Source organism: Rhinichthys klamathensis, unplaced genomic scaffold (genome assembly GCF_029890125.1).
Source record: "Rhinichthys klamathensis goyatoka isolate OS25496 unplaced genomic scaffold, OSU_Roscu_1.1 h1tg000107l_1, whole genome shotgun sequence".
NCBI classification, from domain to species: domain Eukaryota; kingdom Metazoa; phylum Chordata; class Actinopteri; order Cypriniformes; family Leuciscidae; genus Rhinichthys; species Rhinichthys klamathensis.
In genome coordinates, this window is record NW_026606645.1 from 1,629,180 (window position 1) to 1,654,789 (window position 25,610).

General features: G+C 38.3%; 2 protein-coding genes across 2 annotated transcripts in view; both read right to left on the bottom strand.

Moving 5' to 3' along the window:
* Positions 1-9,410, bottom strand: part of fam13a (family with sequence similarity 13 member A) — a 57,431-nt gene extending 48,021 nt beyond the window's left edge. The window contains exons 1-3 of the mRNA XM_056253537.1: positions 9,172-9,410; positions 4,579-4,777; positions 1,849-2,058 (exon numbers count right to left, since the gene is read on the bottom strand). Of these exons, the coding sequence (XP_056109512.1) occupies positions 1,849-2,058; positions 4,579-4,777; positions 9,172-9,198 (436 nt within the window). The 5' untranslated portion in view covers positions 9,199-9,410. The remainder of the gene's footprint in view (positions 1-1,848; positions 2,059-4,578; positions 4,778-9,171) is intronic.
* Positions 9,411-11,530: 2,120 nt separating this feature from the next.
* Positions 11,531-25,610, bottom strand: part of zgc:154142 (uncharacterized protein LOC555481 homolog) — a 29,097-nt gene continuing 15,017 nt past the window's right edge. Inside the window, exons 9-20 of the mRNA XM_056253566.1 lie at positions 22,394-22,534; positions 19,675-19,911; positions 19,288-19,473; positions 18,252-18,361; positions 17,770-17,870; positions 17,147-17,424; positions 14,741-14,904; positions 13,561-13,744; positions 13,243-13,461; positions 12,978-13,118; positions 12,478-12,702; positions 11,531-12,377 (exon numbers count right to left, since the gene is read on the bottom strand). Coding sequence (XP_056109541.1) covers positions 12,229-12,377; positions 12,478-12,702; positions 12,978-13,118; positions 13,243-13,461; positions 13,561-13,744; positions 14,741-14,904; positions 17,147-17,424; positions 17,770-17,870; positions 18,252-18,361; positions 19,288-19,473; positions 19,675-19,911; positions 22,394-22,534 — 2,135 coding nt within the window. The 3' untranslated portion in view covers positions 11,531-12,228. The remainder of the gene's footprint in view (positions 12,378-12,477; positions 12,703-12,977; positions 13,119-13,242; positions 13,462-13,560; positions 13,745-14,740; positions 14,905-17,146; positions 17,425-17,769; positions 17,871-18,251; positions 18,362-19,287; positions 19,474-19,674; positions 19,912-22,393; positions 22,535-25,610) is intronic.

Genomic DNA, 25,610 nt, shown 5'->3' on the forward strand with positions numbered 1-25,610 from the left:
ATCATACATAGAAAACATGCCGTAATGTACCCTAAGTGTAAACCTTAGACGCGCGGACTATGATTGACAGCTCTCATGAGCGAGGGCGGGTCTGTGTTGAAACGCTACTGTCAATCAACAATCGTGGGAGGGGCTTCCGAGCTTGTGACGTCACACGCTCGAACGGCTTGATTTGAGACAGGGGAAAACATATAAGGAGATTAAAACAAAAACACTGGATGGATTTTTTATCATTTTATGATGGTTGTGTACAGGCACTGCCAACACACATTTCAGTACAATCAACTTGTAAAAGTGCATGTACCATTATATGACCCCTGCAGAAACTATGCAAAAGCAGCAGCCCTTCCGGGACTCAGTGTCCGAATTCACTCACTCGTTTTCATTCACTCCTTCAAGTGAACTATATTAGAGGAGTAATGTAGGGAATCGCGAATGAGGGTATGTGGGTGATTTAGAACAAGGGGCAAAATGTAAGATGCAATACATTTAGTAATAATTTTTAGCAATAATTTAACATTTCATTTGCACAAATATCTAAATAATATTAAAAGCTGTTAAAATGTTAGATTTTGGGGGGTAAAATATAAACAAATTGGGGAATTTTTTTCAAATAAATGAATATTAATAACAAATGATTAAAAACAATGATCATTTTTTTAATCATTTGTTCTAATTATCATTAGAATTTTTTTTTTAAATAAATTAATATTAATAACAAATGATTTAAAAAAAATTACGTTCTCAGTTTGAAATCAAATCCAAGATTTCATGTGTGTAACTGTACTGTCTCTGCGTAAATACATAACATTTCCAAAACAAATATGTCTTTATTAATCCTTGTTTTCTGGCACCCAAAATGCACCATCTGCGCAGGATATATAGCGTCTCACACATGCTACAAAAAGAGGGAGATTGGGACACCAACAGAGAGAGAGAGAGAGAGAGAGAGAGAGAGAGAGAGAGAGAGAGAGAGAGAGAGAGAGAGAGAGAGAGAGAGAGAGAGAGAGAGAGAGAGAGAGAGAGAGAGAGAGAGAGAGAGAGAGAGAGAGAGAGAGAGAGAGAGAGAGAGAGAGAGAGAAAAAACTGCAGCAAAACAAGTCTGTCAAAAAAAAAGTTCACATAATTCCTTCAGGAATTCCTTTTTTGCCGTCTTTAATATGAAGCTGAGGCGTTTACAGTATCAGTGCACTGCTGATCTCTGACACAAGACCACAGTAATTAAGCAAAGTCTCCTCTCTGTGTGTCGTAGAGGTCGGTGAAGGATGATACAGTTGCAAATTCAATATTTTTTTTCTGATTTTAATGGATCCGCTGGATGTGAGCCAGTAAAACAATGCTGTTTATTAAAGCTCTATCTAATCTTTTACACCAGTCAGAAGCCAAAATCCCTCCTAGAGCTCTTCAAACAGTGTGAAAAGACATAAAGCAAGATTTAGAGCACTTACTATTATACTTTTTTATATTAAACTTCTACAACAGAAGAAAACCTTAGACCGCTCTGCTCAGTCACGGGCCTGAAGATGACTCATGTGCTTAAGATAGAAGCATAACCTTCAGTTGATAAACAGCTAACAGTTATGACTGGCACTAAACCGCTGACCTACTTTGCTGTTATGAATTAAATACGTTTTATATGTGTAAATAATATTGTATAATATATAAACATATCAAAAACGTATACATGGGATGAGGATTCAATGTAATTGTTTGCCAGCAATATTTGAGTGAAAGTTGTTTCTACACCGTTTTTTTTTTTTTTCTACAACCTACAATATTTTGGTTACCAGCACAGATGTTTAAGCACTATACCACACCACCCACTAATGAAGACTACAGGTGACTCACCCTGGTGCAGCTGAATGAGAGGATTGTGGATGGAGGGATGGATGAGACCTTCAGGTAGATCCCTCAAAAACTGCTTCAGTAAACTGGCGACAGCAAAAGCGTCTGCTTCCTGATGAAGATCCACCTCTTCTCCAGCATCAAACCTCTGCCGCAGGTTATCCACCGTCCGAACGCTGCCGTTCACTCTGAACAGACCCTCCTGACGAAGACCTGACAGATTGTGGCATCATAAGAGAGACGCAAAGTTATTTTTAGTTAAAACTAACATTTTAGGGTTTCAACAGCAAGTGATAAACAAAAGTATGCCACTCTTAGCTCAAATGCAGAGCTAATATTGATAAATACGGGAAGATATTTCAACGTAATAAAATATACTTAAAAATCAAGTCCAAGTAAAACACTTGTTCAAATGTTCAAAACAGGTTCAAATGTAGAGACTCGCTGCCATGTTTTCTCAAAGGCCCAGTGCAGTGATTGGTTGATCTGAAAGGGCACAGCGCCACCCAGTGGAGAACAAGCACAACTACAGCTTCTTGACTTCAGGTTTATTTATAACCAGTTTGATTTTGTTTGTACAGTATGGCACAAATATAATACTAACGAATTCTAATCTTTTAGTAAGGAAAATGTATTTGGTTAATGGATACAATTATAATTCAAGCAATGGAGTGTTAATAAGAAGTGAGAAAATATTCAGATTCATAGTTTATGTTGCCCTCTCAGTTACCCATTTGATTTTAATTGAATAACATGATCAATTTTTTATCATACAGATTTATATAGTAATTGTATGAACAGTGTTATTAAATATTATAGTATTGTTCTCTATTTCAACCTTGCAGTTTTGTCATGTTTTTGATATGTCATGTCTGGTGTCATAAATCATACTTGCATTTGCATCATATATGCATTTATGTTCGTACTTTAAAAATGTGCTCGTTAACTTTTGTTTTCAACTAAATAATACAAAATGCACTTTAAAATATCACGAAAATGTTATTTATAATAATAAATGTTATTAGTTTTCCAAAAGTGATTATATAATATGGTAAAAATCAGATGTTACTTTGAATTTACACGTCATTCCTTTTTCATTTGGGTTGACCTTGATCTGGTACCCCAATTACATAATTGTCACAGCTTGGTATTGTTGGCTAAAGGATTGAAGCTGTTCACTAAAGCAGTAAAATATGTGATTTTATTTTCTTAGACAATATGTAGTACTGGCAGGAAGAAAAATTTGACTTTTTGCCAGTTCACATTCACATACACAAAAGTGCACTAATTATACCCACACAGTATTCTTGAAAAAAAAAGCAAAACATTTTTTTTTAAAGGTAGCCACTAACTTTTGGCCCTCTAGCGGTTAAAGAAAATAAAACTGCATACATTTAGCAGTGGCTGTGCTTCGGCTCTGCGTGACTGTGCGGATGAATGACCCTTCACAATAGATACGTCTGTTAAAGACGCAACGCATATGGCAATTTATCTGTTCAATAAAATAACTACCTCACTCACCTGTTGAGTAACGTTAATAATAACGCCTTCATCTCCGTGTCGCTTTTACAACATTTCAAATCCACCAGTTCTCGCCATCTCCGAAAAGCCAAACCAATGTTGAATCTGGTTTTATTACGAGTTCTGTCGCGTTCGCTTTTTGCCAGCAGACTCTCCTCTGTTTGGCGCGGGGTTTTAACGGCTGATTCCCGGGCCGGGAGGTTCTAGATTTAGCTGTTCTATCTCAACCTTTCTAGCTGGTTGTGACAACTAACTAACCAACCTCTCATGTCAAAGGATCCGGAGCAATTTTTCTATATTTACGGATTTGAGGAGACATGCAAGGGCGAGTGATGTAGGCTATGTACGCAATTTCCCGCGAAAACCATCCCGTCAGGTCTAAAATGTAAACATACTGTAATAGGCTTACCATAGTGAATAAAGGTACAAAAGGTACAAAAACACGTTGTAGAAGAAAGATTGATGATGTATTTACTTGAGCAAAAAAAAAGTAATATAGAACCTTTAAAAGATGTCTCACACTTTGAACTTCATCTAAATTATTTTAGATAATATTTTCCTAATAAAAAAAAAACGTAAACATTTTCTATGACCTCAAATTAATTGAGATATCATGACTATGTAAAATATTTGTATCTTTAAAAATGCATGCCACCACATAAGGCAATTGATATTATAAAACAAAAACAAAAGTCTTGAAAAATACCCTTTTTTGGCCTAAAATCTAGACATGTAAATTAACCTTTGATCATGTAATATGCATTGATGTTAACAACCCATTTTATGTAGCAAGAGAAAAATATAAAAGGTCTAATATAAAAGAAAACATGCTGTTTTTTAAAAACGTGTGTCTTAAAACAGTGTGGGCTATAATATAATAAAATTGTATATAATATATAATGCAATGCTTGGAATCATTCCCATTACATTTAAGAGGGCAAAATAAAGTATTCTGCTATTTGTTACTTTAGAACCCGTTGCACCTCTGAAAACAATAATGTAATATATTATAAATTGCCAAGTAACGCTTAGGCCTATATCAGACATCTGATTATTTCTTTGTAAGAATGCATGCTAGATTATGACATGTTATAGTTGCTTAAAGCATTATAATAGCTCACCAGAGAAAAACTCAGGTTACTTTTAATTCTTTATCATTGTCCCCAGATCAGATTTCTTTACACCAACACCTTAGAAAACCATGACACTCACCATGCTTTTCCAGATACTCCACCATACACCGGACCACCACAGGAACTCCATCCTTGACAAGTCCCAGATCGCTCAACTTCACCAGGGACACGCCGAAGATCTTCTTTCCCCCAGCGCCGGTGGCAAGAGAGGGTTTAAGCATGGGCAACTGCACCATCCTCTTTACATCCTCCTTAATCTGAACCGCTGCCTTGTTGTGCTTTGAAAAGCAGAAGAGAGAGGAGCAGTCAACCACATCCACCGTCTGCATCATTAAGACCCCTATAGTCCATATATCAGCCTCTATACCCGAGACTTTCCCACTGCCAGTGTAGATGGATCTGTCACTGGCAGGAAACAGGAGGGAGGGAGGTTAGTGTGTGTGTGTGTGTCTACGTCAGCAGGGGTTGCCATGCACCTGTTACCAGGTGAGAGGAAACACACAGACTCAAGCTGACAGCTGACAATATATCAAACTCAGCTGTGGCCAGAGAACAGGGGTTGTTATGGTCTGGACTTTGAATGTTATGCATTCAGGAAGTTACACTAATATGGTGAACAAATGTTTACAATAATATAAAAATGTAATTATTTTCTTTCAATGAAAAGAGTTTGGTGAGACAATAAAAGGTAACTGTAAACATGTTTATTATGTACAGTAATAAACCTGTATATATATAGTATGTATATAGAAAATTACATATAAAGAATTTTAATTTATATATATTCTAAATATTTATATTTTAACTTATTTATTTATATAATAAATAAATGATATACACTACCGTTCAAAAGTTTGGGGTCGGTCCGATTTTAAATACTTTTAAAAGAATTCTCTTCTGCTAACCATGGCTGCGCTTATTTGATTAAAAATACAACAAAAATCAGTTATAGTATTAAATATTATTCCTGTGTAAATCAGCTGTTTTCTGTGTGAATATATAGTAAAGTGTAATTTATTCCTGTGATTAAAGCTGAATTTTCAGCATCACCAGTGTCAGTGTCTTCAGTGTCAAATGATCCTTCACAAATTAGTATAATATGAGGATTTGATGCTCAAGAAACATTTATTATTATTATCAATGTTGAAACAGTTGTTGGTCTGTCAGTTGTACAGTTTTTTTTTTTTTTTTTGGGATTCTTTGATGAATAGGAAGTTCAAAAGACTTTTGTAACATTATAAATGTCTTTACTGTCACTTTCGATCAAATTAATTATTCCTTGATAAATAAAAGTATTGATTTCTTTCCTCCAAAAAATAAAAATAAAATTGTCACTGACCCCAAACTTTTGAACGGTAGTGTATATATACACTCACCGGCCACTTTATTAGGTACACCTGTCCAACTGCTCGTTAACACTTAATTTCTAAGCAGCCAATCACATGGCGGCAACTCAGTGCATTTAGGCATGTAGACATGGTCAAGACAATCTCCTGCAGTTCAAACCGAGCATCAGTATGGGGAAGAAAGTTGATTTGAGTGACTTTGAACGTGGCATGATTGTTGGTGCCAGAAGGGCTGGTATTTCAGAAACTGCTAATCTACTGGGATTTTCACGCACAACCATCTCTAGGGTTTACAGAGAATGGTCCGAAAAAGAAAAAACATCCAGTGAGCGGCAGTTCTGTGGGCGGAAATGCCTTGTTGATGCCAGAGGTCAGAGGAGAATGGCCAGACTGGTTCGAGCTGATAGAAGGGCAACAGTGACTGAAATAACCACTCGTTACAACCGAGGTATGCAGCAAGGCATTTGTGAAGCCACAACACGCACAACCTTGAGGCGGATGGGCTACAACAGCAGAAGACTCCACCGGGTACCACTCATCTCCACTACAAATAGGAAAAAGAGGCTACAATTTGCAAGAGCTCACCAAAATTGAACAGTTGAAGACTGGAAAAATGTTGCCTGGTCTGATGAGTCTCGATTTCTGTTGAGACATTCAGATGTTAGAGTCAGAATTTGGCGTAAACAGAATGAGAACATGGAACCATCATGCCTTGTTACCACTGTGCAGGCTGCTGGTGGTGGTGTAATGGTGTGGGGGATGTTTTCCTGGCACACTTTAGGCCCCTTAGTGCCAATTGGGCATCGTTTAAATGCCACGGCCTACCTGAGCATTGTTTCTGACCATGTCCATCCCTTTATGGCCACCATGTACCCATCCTCTGATGGCTACTTCCACCATGTCACAAAGCTCTAATCATTTCAAATTGGTTTCTTGAACATGACAATGAGTTCACTGTACTAAAATGGCCTCCACAGTCACCAGATCTCAACCCAATAGAGCATCTTTGGGATGTGGTGGAACGGGAGATTCGCATCATGGATGTGCAGCCGACAAATCTGCGGCAACTGTGTGATGCCATCATGTCAATATGGACCAAACTCCCTGAGGAATGCTTCCAGCACCTTGTTGAATCTATGCCACGAAGAATTGAGGCAGTTCTGAAGGCAAAAGGGGGTCCAACCCGTTACTAGCATGGGGTACCTAATAAAGTGGCCGGTGAGTGTATTAATTGAATTAACACACACACACACGTATACATACATACATACATAATAATACTATGAATCAAAATTGTTTGAATAAATATTAAACAATTATATATATATATATATATATATATATATATATATATATATATATATATATATATATACATACACACACATATGGAGAGAGAGCGAAATTTAAATGTATTTATATTATAAATATTAAAAGCACTTTTAAGCCTAAGACAGGAGACCAGCTAGATCATCTTAAGACCAGCAAACCATTTTAAGCTAAGATATTTTTCAGCAGGGCTATATGTAAATATAATCTTTCTGCAGCAACTTTTAAAATGCAATTATGAAGTATCCAGTTGGATCATGGAAGAGAGTTTACGGACACTGACTTAACAAAAAGCTTTTTTCATCAAAGATCTTAAAGTAACATTCATTCTATGTGTCACAAACATAGGCTACAGATACAATGCATCCTTCTTGATGAATAAAAGAGCAACAGAATGTATTGTATTCAGAGGTTATTAGCAGTCCTTCAGTAAAGGAGAAGGTTGCTGCTCATTCTGTGCTCTTCAGCCGATCGTGAGCATCTTCTAATTGGGTGTTCTGTACCAAATGTCCTTTTTCAGCAAAGCGTGACCCAGGCTCCATTGTGAACACACGTATTTATCTTATGCTCAAATGCATAATCAGCTCAAATACCAATTATTTCTGTTTCAATAGTAGAAGGACCCAATATAGTACTCCTATAAGTGCATGTATCTTTCAGGAGCAGAATCAGAGGGGACTATATATATAGTATAAAATAGTAATATAGTAAAACTTTTATACATCATTGTGTCTATGGAAAGTTCCCATAAAACATGAAAACACAATGTGTGTGTGTAGACATGATATATTTATATATTATTTGATATTTTATATAGCCTATGTATATTGAACAGTACATATTTAATCTAGTTAGCATGGAAGCCCTATATCTCAGTATGCTTCCTAAAGTCCCTGAATTTGGCGTTAAGAACATAAGCTCGTCTGAGCTACTCATGAGAGACCTCCAGGAACAGATGTCCATGAAGTCACCCCCAACCCTCACAACACTTCATACTGTATGTGAAAGGGCCACACATGTGTTAACATACAGTCATGCTATCCACAGTCAATGAGAGAAATAAAGAAGTCTGTGCTGCAAGTTTCCATTACAGGTTTAGACAATGTCCTTATTACTTAATGACGCCCCCTGCTTTGACTCTTAGGGGAGGCCAATGGATCTTCAAACCCTCCCCCACGGTCTGATAAACACACCTCAGTAAGCCCCTCATATCACATGAGTTACTTCAACATAGCATGTCTAACCTTGTCTACGTCTAACTGAATAGTTAAGCTAGCTCAAAAACTAAACTGGTTCAATATCACAAACTCTGTTAGGTGAGAAGCGAGTCTCAGCATGTTCATTCATATCTCACACGCATGCGTGCACATATGCTGTGTGTGGTCCTGAGAGCAACTGCTTGTAGAAATGAACGCTAACAACAGCTGCAGAACATCCCTGCTATTATAAGGTAGAAACTAGCATATAGTTTACAACACTGCCAGAACAAATGTGCAAAACTGTTCCTTTAGAAGTTCAACAGCTTGCCAACATTACCTTTAAAAGGACAACTTTGTGCCTTATCTACCCCTAAAGGTACATATGAGTACTTCAGAGTAGTAATATGTACCCTTATAGTCACAACTGTGGACCTTTTAGGTGTAAACAAGGTAAAAAGTTGTTCCCAGTTCCCAGTAACAACTCAAGCTGTTGTACCCCTAAAGGTACACATTTTGGATTTTGTTCTCAATGCATACTGCACCAAAGTAATGTTGATTTATATATAAAGTTTCACTGAAGCTGACAGAAGATGTTTTCTTTTTCCAGGAGGAGTCATTGCGAGCAGATGGGAAGAAATGACCTCAGTCTAGCGGCTTTCACCCAGTTTAAGTCCAGGATCACAGCCAGCACTCATTCACATTGATGTATGCAGAAACTCCTCAATGTGTAAACACAAACACACTCTTTCAAACTGGCAGCCTTATATGGAGTTGACCAGCATGTTTTTTTGTACTTACACAGATGGTTATTGCTCCAGCCCCCATCTCCCTCTTCTTCCAGGAAGAGCCTGTGGTGAAACAGTATTAATTCCCCAAAATCCTTCTGCTTTCTTACAGAGGCCTCCTTAACATCCCATAACAAAGTCCACAGCTCATAATGTGTTGTTTTTGTCCATCTTTGGACAGACTAAATGTATCGGAAAACTTCAGAGGCTAAGCAGAGGAGTCAGCCTCCCTTTCCTAAAAGCTCAGTGGAGTTTAGTGACTCCTCTCCACACCAGATGAAATCTGAGCCCTGCGCTCCAATTGGCTGGTGTTGTGAGTCACATGACCAGCTGGCCCAAACCTTTGAAAGTCTCTCCACATGGGACAAAGGAAGGGAAGCTGCATCAAAGACCAATTCACAACTTTTCTGTGTTGGTATGAGAGGGCCTTTGGTGTACACATTTTAAAGAATAATTTAATTTAACTTAAACCTGTTTTTCTTTGCATGTGTTTAAATGTGCTATATATTTACGGTAGGAAGGAAATGTACAAAAATTTTTTCGGAAATTTCAGATTTTGATTAAAGATTACGAAGCCAAAGCATTTTTTTGTGTGGATTGACTTGCATGGATGAATTGTTCACCACAAAACGATCAATTTAGGCAAACAAAGTAAGTATGGTCAATTTTGAATTCATGGGGACTTAAATATCCAATATAGGATATGTAGGCTATAGTTCGTTCCTGCTTCTTTTTTTTTACGTTCTGAATTATATAGGCCTATATAAATAAATATTTTATTTATAAATGAATTTCACTGTATATAGTCTAAAATATGATAGAAATGTATGTACATTTTTAGAATAACTAATTTCTACACTAAACACAACAATACGCCATCGCATTCGCGACTCTCCTGATTAAAGGCGACACTTCCGGTTTTCTTCCCACTGGAGCCATTTCAAAATGGCAGCTGCGTGAAATCAGCGTACAAGGTATTGCCACAAATATACCCGTGCTACTTGTGACTGGTTATGTGATCAGGGTCACATATGCCAAAGGAAATGATCAAATGATTTTTTTTAGAAAGAATTTACCCTCCATTATCCATGGTTTATTATTAAATGTCCTTCTATTTTAAATGTAAAACATTAAAATATAGCATAGTTTTCATGATTGCAGAGGATTTTTGAAATACACGTTATAGCCATAAAATATATTTCATAAATTAATTCAATAAGATTTAGCAAGCTACATAGCACTCAGTTAATGAAAATATTTAAACAATAAATCTTGACACAATGAGCTACAGGTGAGTTTGTTTACTCAGTTTACTTTTTGTCCTTACCTACACCATGGCTGCGTCCGGAATCGCATACTCTTGAGTAGTACTTATTTTGAATAAGTAATTACTTCACGACTGCTAAAAAAGTATGTTATATATTATGAGTGTGTAGTAGTATGAATGTAATCTGGACGTACTACATTCGCCATGTTGTCATTATCACGTGATCTACCAGCGTCAGTTGCGTCGCTTTACTGCCATTCATAAATCCTCTCCCATGGCCTCATGGGATAGGGATAGTAAAGAGTCCATCGCAGGCACACTTCAGAATCTCACCGGAAATAGTAGGTCTTTTTGCTTACTCTTTTTCGCTCTTTTTAGAGTAGGCTACTGTGAATTCAGTTCCTGCCGGTATTGAGAATCGAACCTGCAACTTTCATGTTACAAGTCTGACTCTAACCATTAAGCCACGACTGTCTCATAGGTAAAATAAGAGATTGTTTAGACTAGAGTATGAAATCAGGAGCAGGAACCACTAGAAGGAAGTAACAATATCAGAATTTAAACTGACATTTCCAGTTAAGCATTAGCACACCTGAAGGACATTACAAAGTTTGTTCATACAATAGCTTTTCATGCATGTGCTCAAGCGTCATTCCCTGCAGGCTGATTCCAGGAGGTCCATTCACAGAAAATAATATAGCCTACACTCGAAAAAAAAATGTAGACCTAAATTGAAGATTTATGTAATTGAATTGCATTCATAATGTCCATCCATTGGATTATACTTAACATAAACCAACAAATAACTTGCTTTTTCTACATTAATCAAACGGGTAAGATTTTTGTAATAGCACAAATAAACTGAATGTGTTTTAAATACTCAACCAGGATTATTATCAATAAATCCAAATTGTTGTATATGCTAACCATATTTTAAACATGTTCATCCTTTTTTAACAGATTTATGCCGATTCTCAGAAATCTAAATAAATGCATTTTGAAAATATGATTATTTAAATAAACCAAATAGATGCAAATAGATGGTAATAAACTATACCATGTTTGTTTTTTTTGAGTGCAGAAATCTTGCCCGTTTATGTGTGACTGACAATTATGCATCAAGTTTAATTGTTTTTGTTAAAACTGTAATACAAATGGATGGAAATGTTATATTCAATTCAAATACATAAGTGAAATAAATACACATGATTAATAGTTATTAGTCCAAGTACTGCTTGAAATTTCAGAAGGGTTTTCTTCAAGGTCAAAGGGCACAGTATAGCCCAGCATTTGCATCTTAATCACCGTCACAACAAATGCATCATTAATATTCTCTGATGCTCACTAATCACTGAATAGCAACTAGAACAAATGACAACAGATGCTCAACTAAATCAATAAACTCAGATGAACAGGTCATTATTCCTCTGACCTCTCTCATTCCCCATGCCTGTTACGTAACCAACATCGCTGGCAGACTCGGGTTTGGGTCTGATCTTGGGTAACCGTTTTGGCCAATCGCATCAGGGCGATGACATTGGTGAGGTCTTCATAGAGTGCAACAGTCGGGTTCCAGAAGTGAAAATGATTGGCTAGCCAACATTATCTAACCACCCTCTTGACCACAATAAGGCTCATCATAATGGACGTTTTTAATAAACACTGACACAAACTAAAATAGTTACACAGAATATAATATGGTAAATATTTAATTCATGACTTGTCAATAGGCCGGGTATGATTTTACCCAAAACTACAACATATCTGACAAAAATGTACAGTCAGTCGCACAACTTTCCCACTTTAGTTGTGTTTTTTAGAAAAAACAGCAGGATTGGTGGTCCAGTGTCCTTGGAACCCCTTTTCCTGGTTAGCATCATTACTGAGGAAGCGGATGGTGGCCTTGTCCCCATTGACAGTTAAAGATGGTGGGATAGAGCCACAAAATTTGCCTGAATGAAAAAAAAAAACAGGATGCAATATGACAGTGGGAAAATGCAGCTGATTATAAAATTAACAAAACATTTACTATGCTATGGTATATAATCAAACCTTGTGATGACCCAGCAGCATCAAAGACCTCCACATAATCCACACACTGGACCAGCAAATTAACAGCCTGCAGTTCAAAGTGAGTGAAGACGATATGGATTCCAGTGGCTGAGGGGATGTGGATAGTCCAGGTGCACACCGCTTGGCTTGGGTACTCATTGGGCCAGTTGGGTGATTGGAGCTCCCCCTTTTGACTGGTGAAGAGCCCACCGCAACCAAAAGCAGCTGGAGATGTACAGAAAAAAGATGGCCCAAAGTTTGGAAATGAGGAGAAGTGATGTTATTTTGAATATATTCGTTTACATGGGTGTTCTGAGTGGTTGTTATACAGTTGCTATGGTGTTAGTGGTTTGCTCAAATGAAATTTGATCAATGGTAATACTGACGCTTGTCTTAGTTAACACCACTGACCATAACCCAAATCTTTAACATAAAATGTTTTCAATGGAATGGCAATATTCTCTCAGAGGGTAAAGAAGTGTTTTGTTTTTTTCACTCACTCTCTATGTCAGTAGGATCCACTGCTTTCCATGCGGCACTGAACCCTGAGTCCACAATTTTGTCATTGGAGGAGAAACTGATAGTCAGTGTGTCACCAGCCGTGACTAGATCTCTCGGAGGAGATGTGCTGCAGTGGGTACCTGAGAAAAAAAGGCAGGATACACAGTATATTACGGTATATCTCATACACATTCCCTAAACACTGCAGTGGCCCACCTAAAAGCATACTGGTATATTTGGATATGCCACATGGGGTATGGCTACCTAAAGTCCCAATGTTATCACTGAGAGTGACTTTGTCATTGAGGCAAAGTGTGGTCTCCTCCAGGGAGAAGTTGCTAAAGTGAAGGAAGATGTTTTTTCCTGTGGGCACACGGATATTCCATCGGCAGGAAGCTCTGTTACTGTAACTATATGGATGATCCATTGATGCCAGCATGCCTTCCGAGCCAACCAGATCCTTCAGTCCGCCACAACCAGAACCTTAAGAAAAAGAGAATGCTTTTTAAAATCCACTCTAAAATCTTCAACTGATTCCAAAAGAATCAAGATTCTCCCGACCAGCGGTGCTAACGTACATACCGATGAGGTCATAGATGTCTTTGCGAATGATGTTCTCAATCCAGGGCAGGTAGGCAGAGGAACGAGTGAAGACGCTGGGCTTCTTTTCAAAGACACAGCCGATTGGACCAAAACTAGTGATGCCATGCACCTCCCAAGGGGCAGAGGGGCTGTCTTGGCATACCAGGGGTCCACCCGAGTCACCCTATCACATTAAATGAATGTTATGAGCGTAATGGAGGCAAGCTAGTAAGAACTGTGCGTGTAAACCTCACTCCCCTGGCCTCAAGAGGCGCACTAGCAACTGACGCTAGAGACTGCGGTCTTTAGCGTCCTTGTTAGGGCACTCGCCTCCCATCCGGAGACAGCGGTTCGAATCAAGTAGGATTGGTTAAATTTGGTGCCGTGACCCAGGTGGGAGTGAGGTTTGGGGGGTAAGTGTAATGGAGGAAAGCAAGTAAGAGCTGTGCGTGTAAACCTCACGCCATGGCCTCAAGAGGCATATTAGCGACTGACGCTAGAGACTGCGGTTTTTAGCATACTTGTTAGCATGCCCGCCTCCCATCCGGAGACAGCGGTTCGAATCAAGTAGGATTGGTTAAATTTGGTGCGGTGACCCGGAATAGGAATGAGGTTTGGGGGGTAAGTGTAATGGAGGAAAGTTAGTAAGAGCTGTGCGTGTAAACCTCACGCCATGGCCTCAAGAGGCATACTAGCGACTGACGCTAGAGACTGCGGTTTTTAGCATACTTGTTAGCATGCCCGCCTCCCATCCGGAGACAGCGGTTCGAATCAAGTAGGATTGGTTAAATTTGGTGCGGTGACCCGGATGGGAGTGAGGTTTAGGGAGGTGAGTGTAACGAAGGTAAGCTAGTAAGAGCTGTGCGTGTAAACCTCACTCCCCTGGCCTCAAGAGGCGCACTAGCAACTGACGCTAGAGACTGCGGTCTTTAGCATTCTCTCATGCTCTCAATCCCAGTCGCAGTGGGTCAGGTAGGACCGGTTACATAAGCTTTTGGTTGGTTTGTTGTTTGTTCTGCTCTTTCATTTGGTAGCATAATTACAAATAACAGTATATTTGGAGTGTTTAGGATATATATTGGATATGTAAGACAATCTGCACAAATTAGAGTTGGAAATGGCCAATGAATAAATTTACAACAGATGTTAACTGTACTTAAGTCTCAGAAACGTTCCATACCTGGCATACAGACTTGAGCTCATCAGGTAAAGTGTAGCCGCAGCAGATCATGGAGGTCTTGACCTGGAACCACCAGTAGTCCATGCGTTTACAGGTGTCGTACGGCACTACCGGCAGGGCCACCTGGTTCAACGCCTCAGCGACTTTAGGAGCAGTGGAGTTACCTGTGGGCAAGATGGCATTATGTATTAGTAGTTATTTTTTACCTATTGTCTCACACTGCAAAGGTAGCTGGTCACTGGAAGATAAATAAGGATTCTAATCTAACCTAATATGATTGTGCATTCTAGGATGCAGGGCCTGAAATTAACACCCGACCACCTGCCAAATGCGGGTGAATTTTGCTATTGGCGGGTAACACTGTCAATCTACCTGCCACATTGGCGGGTAGCCAATGAGAATTGAGTGATTCATTAGGTTTTTTTTTTACGTTTTCGTTTTCATTTTCATTGCGTTGGACCTTAGCTATAATGTGGCGGCACATTACTGGGGTAAAAAGGCCAGCTGAAACAAGCAACCAACAAAAAGATGAGGATGAGTCAAAGAAAAGTAAAAGAAGACATTTTAATACAAAGTGGTCAATTGGCGACAACGGCAAGGTTCGTGAGCGGCTGATTTATGACAGCGACTGTTGTTTCGTAACGTTCATGCGATCAGAAAGAAGATGAGGCCCTTTTCTGACTACGTTTGGATGTGCCAGTATTGAACTGTTGGTGAGATGGGATGAGATAATGTAACGCTGACGTAGGCTCCAGAACAATGACAGTTGCACAGATGTGTGCGTGTGCAACTGTAGTACATGTTGGGAGTTGGGAACCGGTGAGAAAATGTCCGGTACCCGGTAACTTTACCAGTAATAATATTAATTTAGTTCTGCTTAACGGTTCCTGAACGCTGTAACTAAAAGCTGTCAGGACCTAGCTGTCTACGTGACTAAATCAGCCATCAACACAGCCGCGGGTGATTTGTTTAACGTTACATACGAGCTGCGGTAGGTCTATAGATCTGTTGTGCGTGTGTGTGTCAAAATCAATGAATAAAAAGATTTTTTTTAAATGTATATTCTAAGAGTTATTATTACTTATATTGATTTCGTTAATAACTTGACAGCACTTAAATGTGTACAAGTTAAAGAACAATATTGTGAAATTCCCGTTTTTCACCTATGAAAATGAGGCAAAAAAAAAAAAAAAGGCTGGTAAAAAGTCTCTGTGGCAGGTGAATTTTGATATCCACCTGCCACAGTGGCTGGTGGCCAAAAAAGTTAACTTCAGGCCCTGCTAGGATGCATTATCAAAACTGCACAGCAGAGGGAGCAATCACCCCAGAGTCTTTGGGGACTATCAGGAGTCGGGACTGTCAGATATGTGGGCCAGTGAGTACTGGTATATATTGGATATGTAGGATCTGTATATTTTTAGTGCCTGTTTTTATACATCAGGGCAAATATGTTTATAAATCAAATTCAGATGGGGATGTTAAAAAGCTATCCAATCGCCTGAGCGTAAAACACTTTGAGACAGATCACTCTATAATAGTAGCTTCTAGTAGCAGACAGAAAAATAAAACCCCACCAAAAATCCATCACTGACAAAACATCTACTATAATATAATAAACCAGTTATCCAAGGCACCATTTCTATTTTCATTTAATTTCTTCTAATATAAGTTAATCTAATATTTATATTTTATTTTATTTCATCCAGTGTTGTTATTGTTAACTAAAACTAAACTGTTCAAAATAAAATTATTTAATTGAAATAAAAAAGTGGCATAAAATGAAATCAATGAAATAAAAAACAAATAAAAATAACATAAAAAGCAAATGAGAAAAATTACTAAAACTTTACAATTAAAATAAAAACAGAAAATATAAAATAAGTGTATTCAAAATATTAATAATTTCTTTTTTAATCTATAGTTTTAGCATAACAATGACAATGATTTTGCATGCAAGAATATTATTATTATTTAAATTTGTATTTTAAATACAATAAGATTGTATTTATTTTAATTATTTATTATAATGACTTTGAAACACACAGTCACTTTTAATGACTATCAGAGGATAAAGATTGTTTCCCCTAAATAATGTTAAATAAAGTGAAGACATCGACCAGCTGCTGAGCTGCTGAAACTAACAACCTTTTACTCCCTGACGTGAACTACACACAAACAGGAAGTCCTCCCCAAAACGCAAACTCAAAACAACTCCAAGCCCCTCCAAGTTTTTTGATTGACTAACAAGTGCTGCCAAGTAGGATACATTTTATGTGCTGTAAATAAAACCACTTACAGCAGCTTTAAATGAGCAAAACCACCACCAAACTTTACAATTCAGTTGAATTACTATAATTCACTGGGCAACACAGAACAATGTCATGCGATTAAACTGAGTAAACTAACCTGTTTCGTCTCCCCAGCCGGTGGCGTAGCATCTTTTGCCCGCGGGCAGGACCTCCTCAACTGAAGGCAGACAGGCGAAATGAATGTAGTCGGTGGGTGTGACCTCTCCATCCAGTCGCACCAGGGCGATATCAAACTCCACAGTTGGCACAGTTGGGTACTGGAAGCCCTCGTGGCGATAGATGCCAAGCACGTTAAAGCACTGCTCGCTTGGCTCAGAGAAGGTCAGGTTGTGTTTCCCTAAACACATTTTCCAGCGCTGCAGCTCATCGGCATACCTGATAAAAATCCACACACACACATCGAATCGGTTATCCCTTTAAGCATCAAATCGGCATATCAGAATGATTTCTGAAGGATCATGTGACACTGAAGACTGGAGTAATGATTCTTAATTCAGCTTTGCCATCACATGAATTACGTTTGAATATATATACAAATAAAAAACAGTTATTTAAAATTGTAATAATATTTCACAATAGTATACTTTTTTTTTGTATTTTTGATCAAATAAATGCAGCCTTGGTGAGCAGAAGAGTCTCTTTCATAGATAGATAGATAGATAGATACATACATGCATATGTTATATATAAATATCAGAGAATGTAAATAATTTTTGTAACCTGATGAAGCAGTGAGCAGCTGTCAGGACCCAGTTCTTATGGATAAGCGTTCCACCACATGTATGACCCAACTTAGGTGAAGGCTCTGCGTCACGCCAAACCTTCAATAAATATGCATGAGAATAAAAATGTACTATTTTTATTCTTATACAAACAGTGCAGGATGAGTTATGCAGTATGTTTAACACTTAGGGTTAGAGGTTTGATCAAATCCCTTGTCCTTAGTTAGACCAATATTAATATTGATGCTTCCTTTCGCAAACATAACTAACAATCATGATTATAACAGCAACAAGTTAATAACTGACCTCAAGCACACTAACCCTGGTAATATCTTATTTCATTTCACATATCATTAGCTTTGAATAAACACCATTTTATCTTTAATAAGATGAATCAACAAACATTAACTTTCCTGTCATATAAGACATCTGAAATCTCTTCTGGGACGGATGTGAGATTGGACGAAGGCTTAACCGTACCTGCATGGACACTTGCCATGGCCAGGAGTGAGGATTGGCAGGTTCTCCGTTGACTATGCGAGTGTTGACAGCGGGAGGGATCGCGGGCTTCCCACAGTTCTCAGGCCAGTCTGTGCATTCAGATGAAGGCTTTATCTGAGGAGATTTCTATCATGCTGAGTGATTTCAGCTGTCAATTACCTTCGCTCTAAGTTACCCAGAAAAATAGACCAGAGTTTTCAAAGGATATTTTGGTAGTGCACAGGAATATATTGAAAATGTGATTGGCGGATGTAAAATTTTGACCATGTTTCCAGGGAAACCTGACAGTTGATGGACCCCATTAACTTCCAAAGTAGGAAAAAAAAAATATTATTGAAGTCAAAGTCATCAACTGTCTGGTTACCGACATTCTTCAAAATATCTTCTTTTGTGTTCAGCAGAAGAAACTCATGACAGAAGTTTAATTTTTAACTGAACTATTCCTTTAAGGGTATAGATTTTGGACACAACCTTAGAAATTTCCCTCCAAAGAAATGATGTCACTTCTAGCAAGTCATGTGATTTAGGGCATATGCTTACGATTTTAAAGGGCAAGTAGCACCAATGTAACAAGGTGAACTGGAGTTGGGACATAAAATAAATGGTTTCACACATTAAAAAAACATTTATTACAATATATTGTGTTTTATGTCAAAGAGAATTTTTTTTTTTTTTTTATGTCATAAAATTGTGTCTTGATGTTATAGCAGACCTTGGGATCTTTGGGATCTTTTAGCCCCAGCATGAATGTGGCATGAAAATTGATTAACATTTTATGTAAAATGTGCAGTATTGTTTACATAAAACATAAAATCTTCCAAATATGTAGGAATGACCTGCATTTTCTATGCAGTTTTGGTGTTTGCAAAGGCATTGGTAGGGGTTTCTTGGTGCTTGCCAATGTGACAATACAGACATGCAATATCTGGTTAGAATGATCAGCTCTTGATTTATATTAGCTGGAAATGATGTTTACGTGCCAATAAATCTCATTCTGAAATGATTTTGCTCATACCTATCGTGATGTCGTCCCATGGGTTGGGTGGCACCGGAGGTTCGGTAGGGGTAGGTAAGGTAGAATCGGTAGTCCAGTGAGCACGGAAACCTTTTCCCTCAATGAAAAAGTCGGCATGGAAACGTATCACAAGTTCATTTGTTGTGCTTTCGATGACAGCAGGCGTTGTGGAGCCGCAGAAGGGGCCTGTAAGAAAGTCAATTCATTTGAATGAATTGCCTTCTATAGCTCTTAAAAGCATGCAAGTCCTCTGCTTTTAGTGGACGGTAAATTATAAACATATGTCTGGTTTGACTGAATGGAGGTTATAAATATGTCACAGTTTTAACTGATTTAAAGGGTCTCATAAACAGGCGTCCTTGCAAAGCATTCCTCGTCCTTGCTCACCGTATTTTTTTGCTCCAGGTCGTGTCCCGTCGTAGACGACCACCTTGTCATTGCACTGGCCGAAAAGGATGCCAGCCTCTTCCACGTCAAAATCAGTGAACGTCAATTTAATGGTCTTCCCCTTCGGATGGCGTATGGTCCATAGACACATGCTGTTAGCCGGATAGTTCATGGGCCAGTTTTGAGATTTGATGATGCCTGTCTCCTCCTGTGAGAAACCTCCACATCCCTGGATATCTGCAGGACATCATAAGTGCGGTTTGGTGCCTTCGGACAGACTCACGGCTATAAAATGTGACAGTTAAAAGGTAGAATTGTTCCAACCAAGCAAAATGTCACGACATTGTGTCTTGTTATAGCAGAAGTCAGCTTGTACATGGAATCTCAAGATTTAGCCCCAGGTCCATGTCACCATGGTCCAAAATTAACTTTTCACCAGACCTGCCAGTGGCAGGTGAATTGAGAAACTTTCATTATTATTTAACTTTTAACTTTAAACATATATTTTGTCCCAATGACAATGGGATCATTTAGCTGTTTTTCCTCAGTACAGGGCTGCATTTTTTTTTAAACGCTTTGTACACTTTATTAAGGTGAGGCCACATTAGCAAAATGTTGCCAATAAAAAAGGTCCATCACACACTGTCAATAGTGATGCATGAAGTACCACTTGCACAAAAGTCGGTTTCACACCCATTTGATTTCGTTAATCAATCCGACCCTGATGCGATATCTGCATGCGGAAATGTTTCGCCCTTGCGCAAAATACCCGACCATGCAGATTCTATTGAAATGACTGGATTTCGCTCATGAAATTTATCAGAACAATGGTAAATGTGACTGCAGATTAAGTAGATTGTAGACAATTGGTGCCAATGGTCTGTACGATCTTGCTTTTTTACATTTTCAACTTTCTTTACTGTGTAAAGGCCTGTTCACACAGGGACGAATTTCTAAACAAAGGGCGCCAATGTGAGTGTGCACACTGACACGAAAAACGCCACGCGTAAAAGCGTCACTTTTTAAAAAACGCCTTGGGTTCGTTTTTTTAGTTTGATGCGCCGCGTCAAAAACTATCCGACCAATGAGATTGGCGCTTTTACTCACGTGTCTGGAGCTTCTGAAGTTACAGTAAAACACAACTTGGGGGCGCTCAAACACAAAACGGTCTTGCCGAGCACACATACGTAACGGCGAAGAAGATGTCCGCCAAGTAGCGTCTACACTGCCGAGGAGAAATAAGACGAGGAAGATGCAAGGCAAGATGAATGTAGAGCTGCTGGTCTCGTTGGTGTCGGATCATAAAGAACTATATGACAAACGCGACAGCGACTACAACATAGGACTATTTCTGTTTTACATTAAGCGCCATCTAATGTCAGGGAATGAATTGGCATGTTCACTCGGCTCATCGTCAGCGAAAATCGCTTGGGTGTGAACACAAAAAACGCGTTGAAAAACGCTGGCGAATAACGCGCGCCGATATTCGTCCCAGTGTGTACGAGCCTTAATGTTGCTGTTTGAGCATGAAAAAGGTCTTCAAAGTCTACAAAACACAAATTTACTCCTAAGGCAGTTTTCTTCTGGGAACGAACACGTCAGAATATTCCTCATTTAAATAATTCCCGCCCAAGGCATATATGCAAAAAAACGGTTGAGTTCGTTAGTGTGTTGAAACTCGTGGTTATGGTAAGGAGCGTGACATTTCCCAAACACGCTCGAAGTGGTTGACCAATCACAACACACTGATCCAGCCGCCCAATCAGAGCACAATGTCCTTTTCAGAAGAAGGAGCTTCATAGAGACAGGAACTAAACAGAGCGTTACTGACAGACTGGGAAGAGAGGTGCTGCAACAATGTGAAATATGTGAAAAAATAATGTGTTTATGAACGTTAAAGTATGAAAACCTATTCTAGTAGAGCCCAAAACCAAAATCAAGACTTTGAAAATCAAGACTTTCATAAAAGATCCCCTTTAACAGCATTTTTGTATTTTAGAAAAATTATATTAAAAATGCATAATACATGTACAGTATAAAATGTATAAGTATATATAATAATGTATAAAATGTATACGGTATATAATGCATTTCTGGTTCACTGCACAGGCAGAGGGAAACTACAGGCAGAATTTACTGTGTGTCTAAGTAGAATATGTCATAGAGACAAGCATAACTGTGAACACTTGCAATGCATGTTAATGCAGGCGTCAATCAGCATGACTACAGATGGTTCCCTCTCCTTTTTTAGGGGTGTAGCATCTGGTGAAGGGGAAATGTTTTTCATAAATCCAGGAATGTGTATATTATGTACTGTGAAATATAGCTCTTTCAATTGCCAATGTGTCAGCCAGAGTATTTATTTGAGCGATTCGGCACTATTCCAGTTTGGAGATGTGTAACAGATCTCTAAAATGAGATTTCCAATATATAATTAGATTTCTAAAATCTTATTAAATTATTGCTAAAATTGGACGATTAAATTAATTTGACTGTGTCTACCACACTGTTTTCCCATGGTTATTCTGCATTGTTATTCTACCCTCATTACCTGGATTTCAAAATCTCCATGGGACACACACATATAAAATCTCACAAGACACACAGGGTTGCTGATGGCTGTTGATGCTCGCAGCTGCATCAGCAGTATTCATCCGAGGTGTGTGTGTGCGTAGGTGTGAGTAGATAGATGTCTTTATGAGTTTGTAAGGGGTTTTACCAGAAAGGTCCTCTGGATACACAGCTTCCCATGTGGCAGAGAAGCCACGGTCGGCTAGCCGCGCATCTGACTGGAAACTCAGCGACATGTTGTTACTGACACTGATTAGAACTGGGGGAAGAACAAACCCGCAGTGTGTGCCTGAGGAGAGAGAGAGAGAGAGAGAGAGAGAGAGAGAGAGAGAGAGAGAGAGAGAGAGAGAGAGAGAGAGAGAGAGAGAGAATAAAATTCAACAACTGAAACGTAACACGCTTTGTCTGTGCATATTTAAAACCAAAAATAAAAGTTTCATGACAACAACGCTCGGTAAACTTATTGCACAACTCTTTCACCATTACAAGCAAATTTTTCAGTCTGATGCATTGCATAAATGCATGAAACACAGTCTCTTTTTGAGAACAAAAAGGGCAACCTGAGTCATTCTTTGAATCCAAAATTGAAACAAAAGAATTCACCGCAATTGCCCCATGCAGGATTCTCCACTGCAAGTCCCCTGTTCTTTTCGATAATGGTGGCTTGTACAAAACTCTCCATTCGGGTCTTACCTCATCACCTATTTTTAAGACCGAACACCAAGGAGTATCAACTCTCTTATCAAGTGTCTTTTTGTTGAGAAAGAGCACACACATTCTATACAACTCTTTCCGCCCACATGAGAAAAAATCAACAGATGAGAACCTATTTTGTTGAAAGAAACACCCAGAATACTCTTCAACATTTGGTTGAATCAACAAACAAGGGAAAAGATCTTCACTGTCAGTGACACAAGTCCCTGAAAAGAAATCCTCTAACATCATTGTTTCTTCATCCGTAAAGCATTCTTTTAACTTATTCACAAATCGAGTTACTGAACGAACAGATCTGATTCCCAATTTTACAGTGGCAGCTTCTACATTCTTAAAATGAGGTCCAGTTAAACCCATTAAATGTTTTAAAACAAAAATTCCTGAGTTTTGTAAAGTCTTATTGAATCCTGGTAAAAAATTGGATGCAGACAGATCCAGTCTTGCATTACAAATCAAGGGTTCATTAAGCAACCAGTAAATGGAATGAAAATTTTCAGTCCTTTGAATATGAAAAAAACTCCAGATCTTGAAAAGCTGCTGATAAAATGATGACAATTTCGAAAGATCCAAGCACTTCGGGTCCATTAAAAAAAGAGATTTATCCATTCCAAGGTTTCCAACAGTCCTTAATAAAACACCACTGATCGCCCTCCAACTGACATTTATCGGTCCATCAAGAAGTCTTTGAAGAAAATGCAGCCGAAAAGCTGCAATCCTGCTCTGGAGATGTACCAATCCTTGGCCCCCTTCTTCTTTGGGCAAAAATAAAATACTCTGCGGAACCCAATGAAGCTTGTCCCAAAAAAAATCAACAAAAACCGCTTGAATTTCAGCCATCAATTTTGATGGAGGATCAATACAAACCAATCTGTGCCATAAAAGTGACGCAACCAAATTATTTACAATAAGTGTTCTTCCCCTATAAGACAAGTTGGGTAGAATCCACTTCCATTTGTCTAGACGACCTTTCACTTTTTGTAATAACCCATCCCAATTTTTTTGAATGACATTATCATCTCCTAAAAAAACTCCAAGATATTTCAAACCCCACCTATTCCAACACAGACCTTCAGGAAGAATTGGTTTTCATATCATTCCAGTCCCCCAGTAAAAATGCCTCACTTTTTTTCCAATTTACTTTTGCTGAGGACCATTTTCCAAAGTCTTCAATCAATGTAAATAAAACATGAATATCACTTTGTTTATTAATCATTATTATTAGGTCATCAGCATAAGCTGATATACAGAAATTAACATCACACAATGGTACCCTTAAACCATCTAAATTCTTCCTGATTGTTTGTAGAAGTGGTTCAATAGCAAGAGAATATAGCATTCCAGATAATGAACAACCTTGTCTAGTACCTCTACTGACCTCGAATGGAGCACATAAGCCACCATTAAACTTAATTACACTCTCAATGTCACCATAAAGAATTTTAATCATGTTTGAAAACTTCTCATTAAAACCAAAAGCCTTTAAAACGTCCCATAAATAAGCATGCTCAACCCGGTCGAAAGCTTTCTCTTGGTCTAAAGACAACAAACCACAATTGATATTAAATAATTTGGAAACCTGTATAATATCTCTAATTAAAGAAATATTGTCAAAGATTGACCTGTTTGGTATACAGTAAGATTGATCTAGATGAATCACCTGTCCCATTACTTTAGTCAATCTATTAGCTAAAGTTTTAGACAGTAACTTATAATCACTGCACAGAAGTGATACCGGCCTCCAGTTCTTGATTTCAGTAAGATCTCCTTTTTTCGGAAGGAGAGTGACCACTGCCCTTCGGCAGCTCAACGGCAGCCGACCCTTTAGCAAGCTGTCATTGAACACCTCTAGCATGTCAACTCCCAACTCCGACCAGAAAACTTTGAAGAAGTCCACTGGAAGCCCATCTACTCCCGGAGCTTTCCCAGACTCCATATCATGAAGTGCTTTATACAGCTCTCCCAGAGTTAGGCCACATTCCAGTTCTTCATTGGACTCTTCTGATATCTTAGGTAGATCCTCCAAGAAAGGGCATTTTCCTTCCTTTTCCGGCTCAAGTTCACTTCTGTACAGGGACTGATAGAACCGTCTTGTTATCTCACGCATCTGTCTGGGATTGGATAACAAAATACCATCCTCAGAACGCAGAGCATGAATTAAACGTTTCTGCCCATTTTTTTTTTCATGACCAAAGAAATATTTGGAAGGCGCATCCATTTGATCAATGTTTAGAAAATGAGCACGAACTAATGCTCCTTGTGCTTTATGTTCTAATAGCTCTTTAAGTTCAGTTTTTTTCTTTAAAAAGGTTTCCATAAAATTACTATCACTTGAGGTCTGAGACAACTTTTGTAAATCCATCAAATCTTTTTCAAGCATTATTAAAGAACGATTCAATTCTTTTGTGACATTTTGAGTATATTGTTGTGTGAATTGTTTTATTTGCACCTTGCCATAATCCCACCATTGTTGTATAGATTTAAAAGAAGATTTATCTTCTTTAAAAACCTTCCAAAAAATTTTAAATGATTCAGTAAATAATTTATCATTTAAAAGACTTGTATTAAAATGCCAATATGCACTCTTAGATTTCACTGAATTTAAAATAAATTTACAACTGACCATTTGATGATCAGTAAAAGACAAAGGTGTG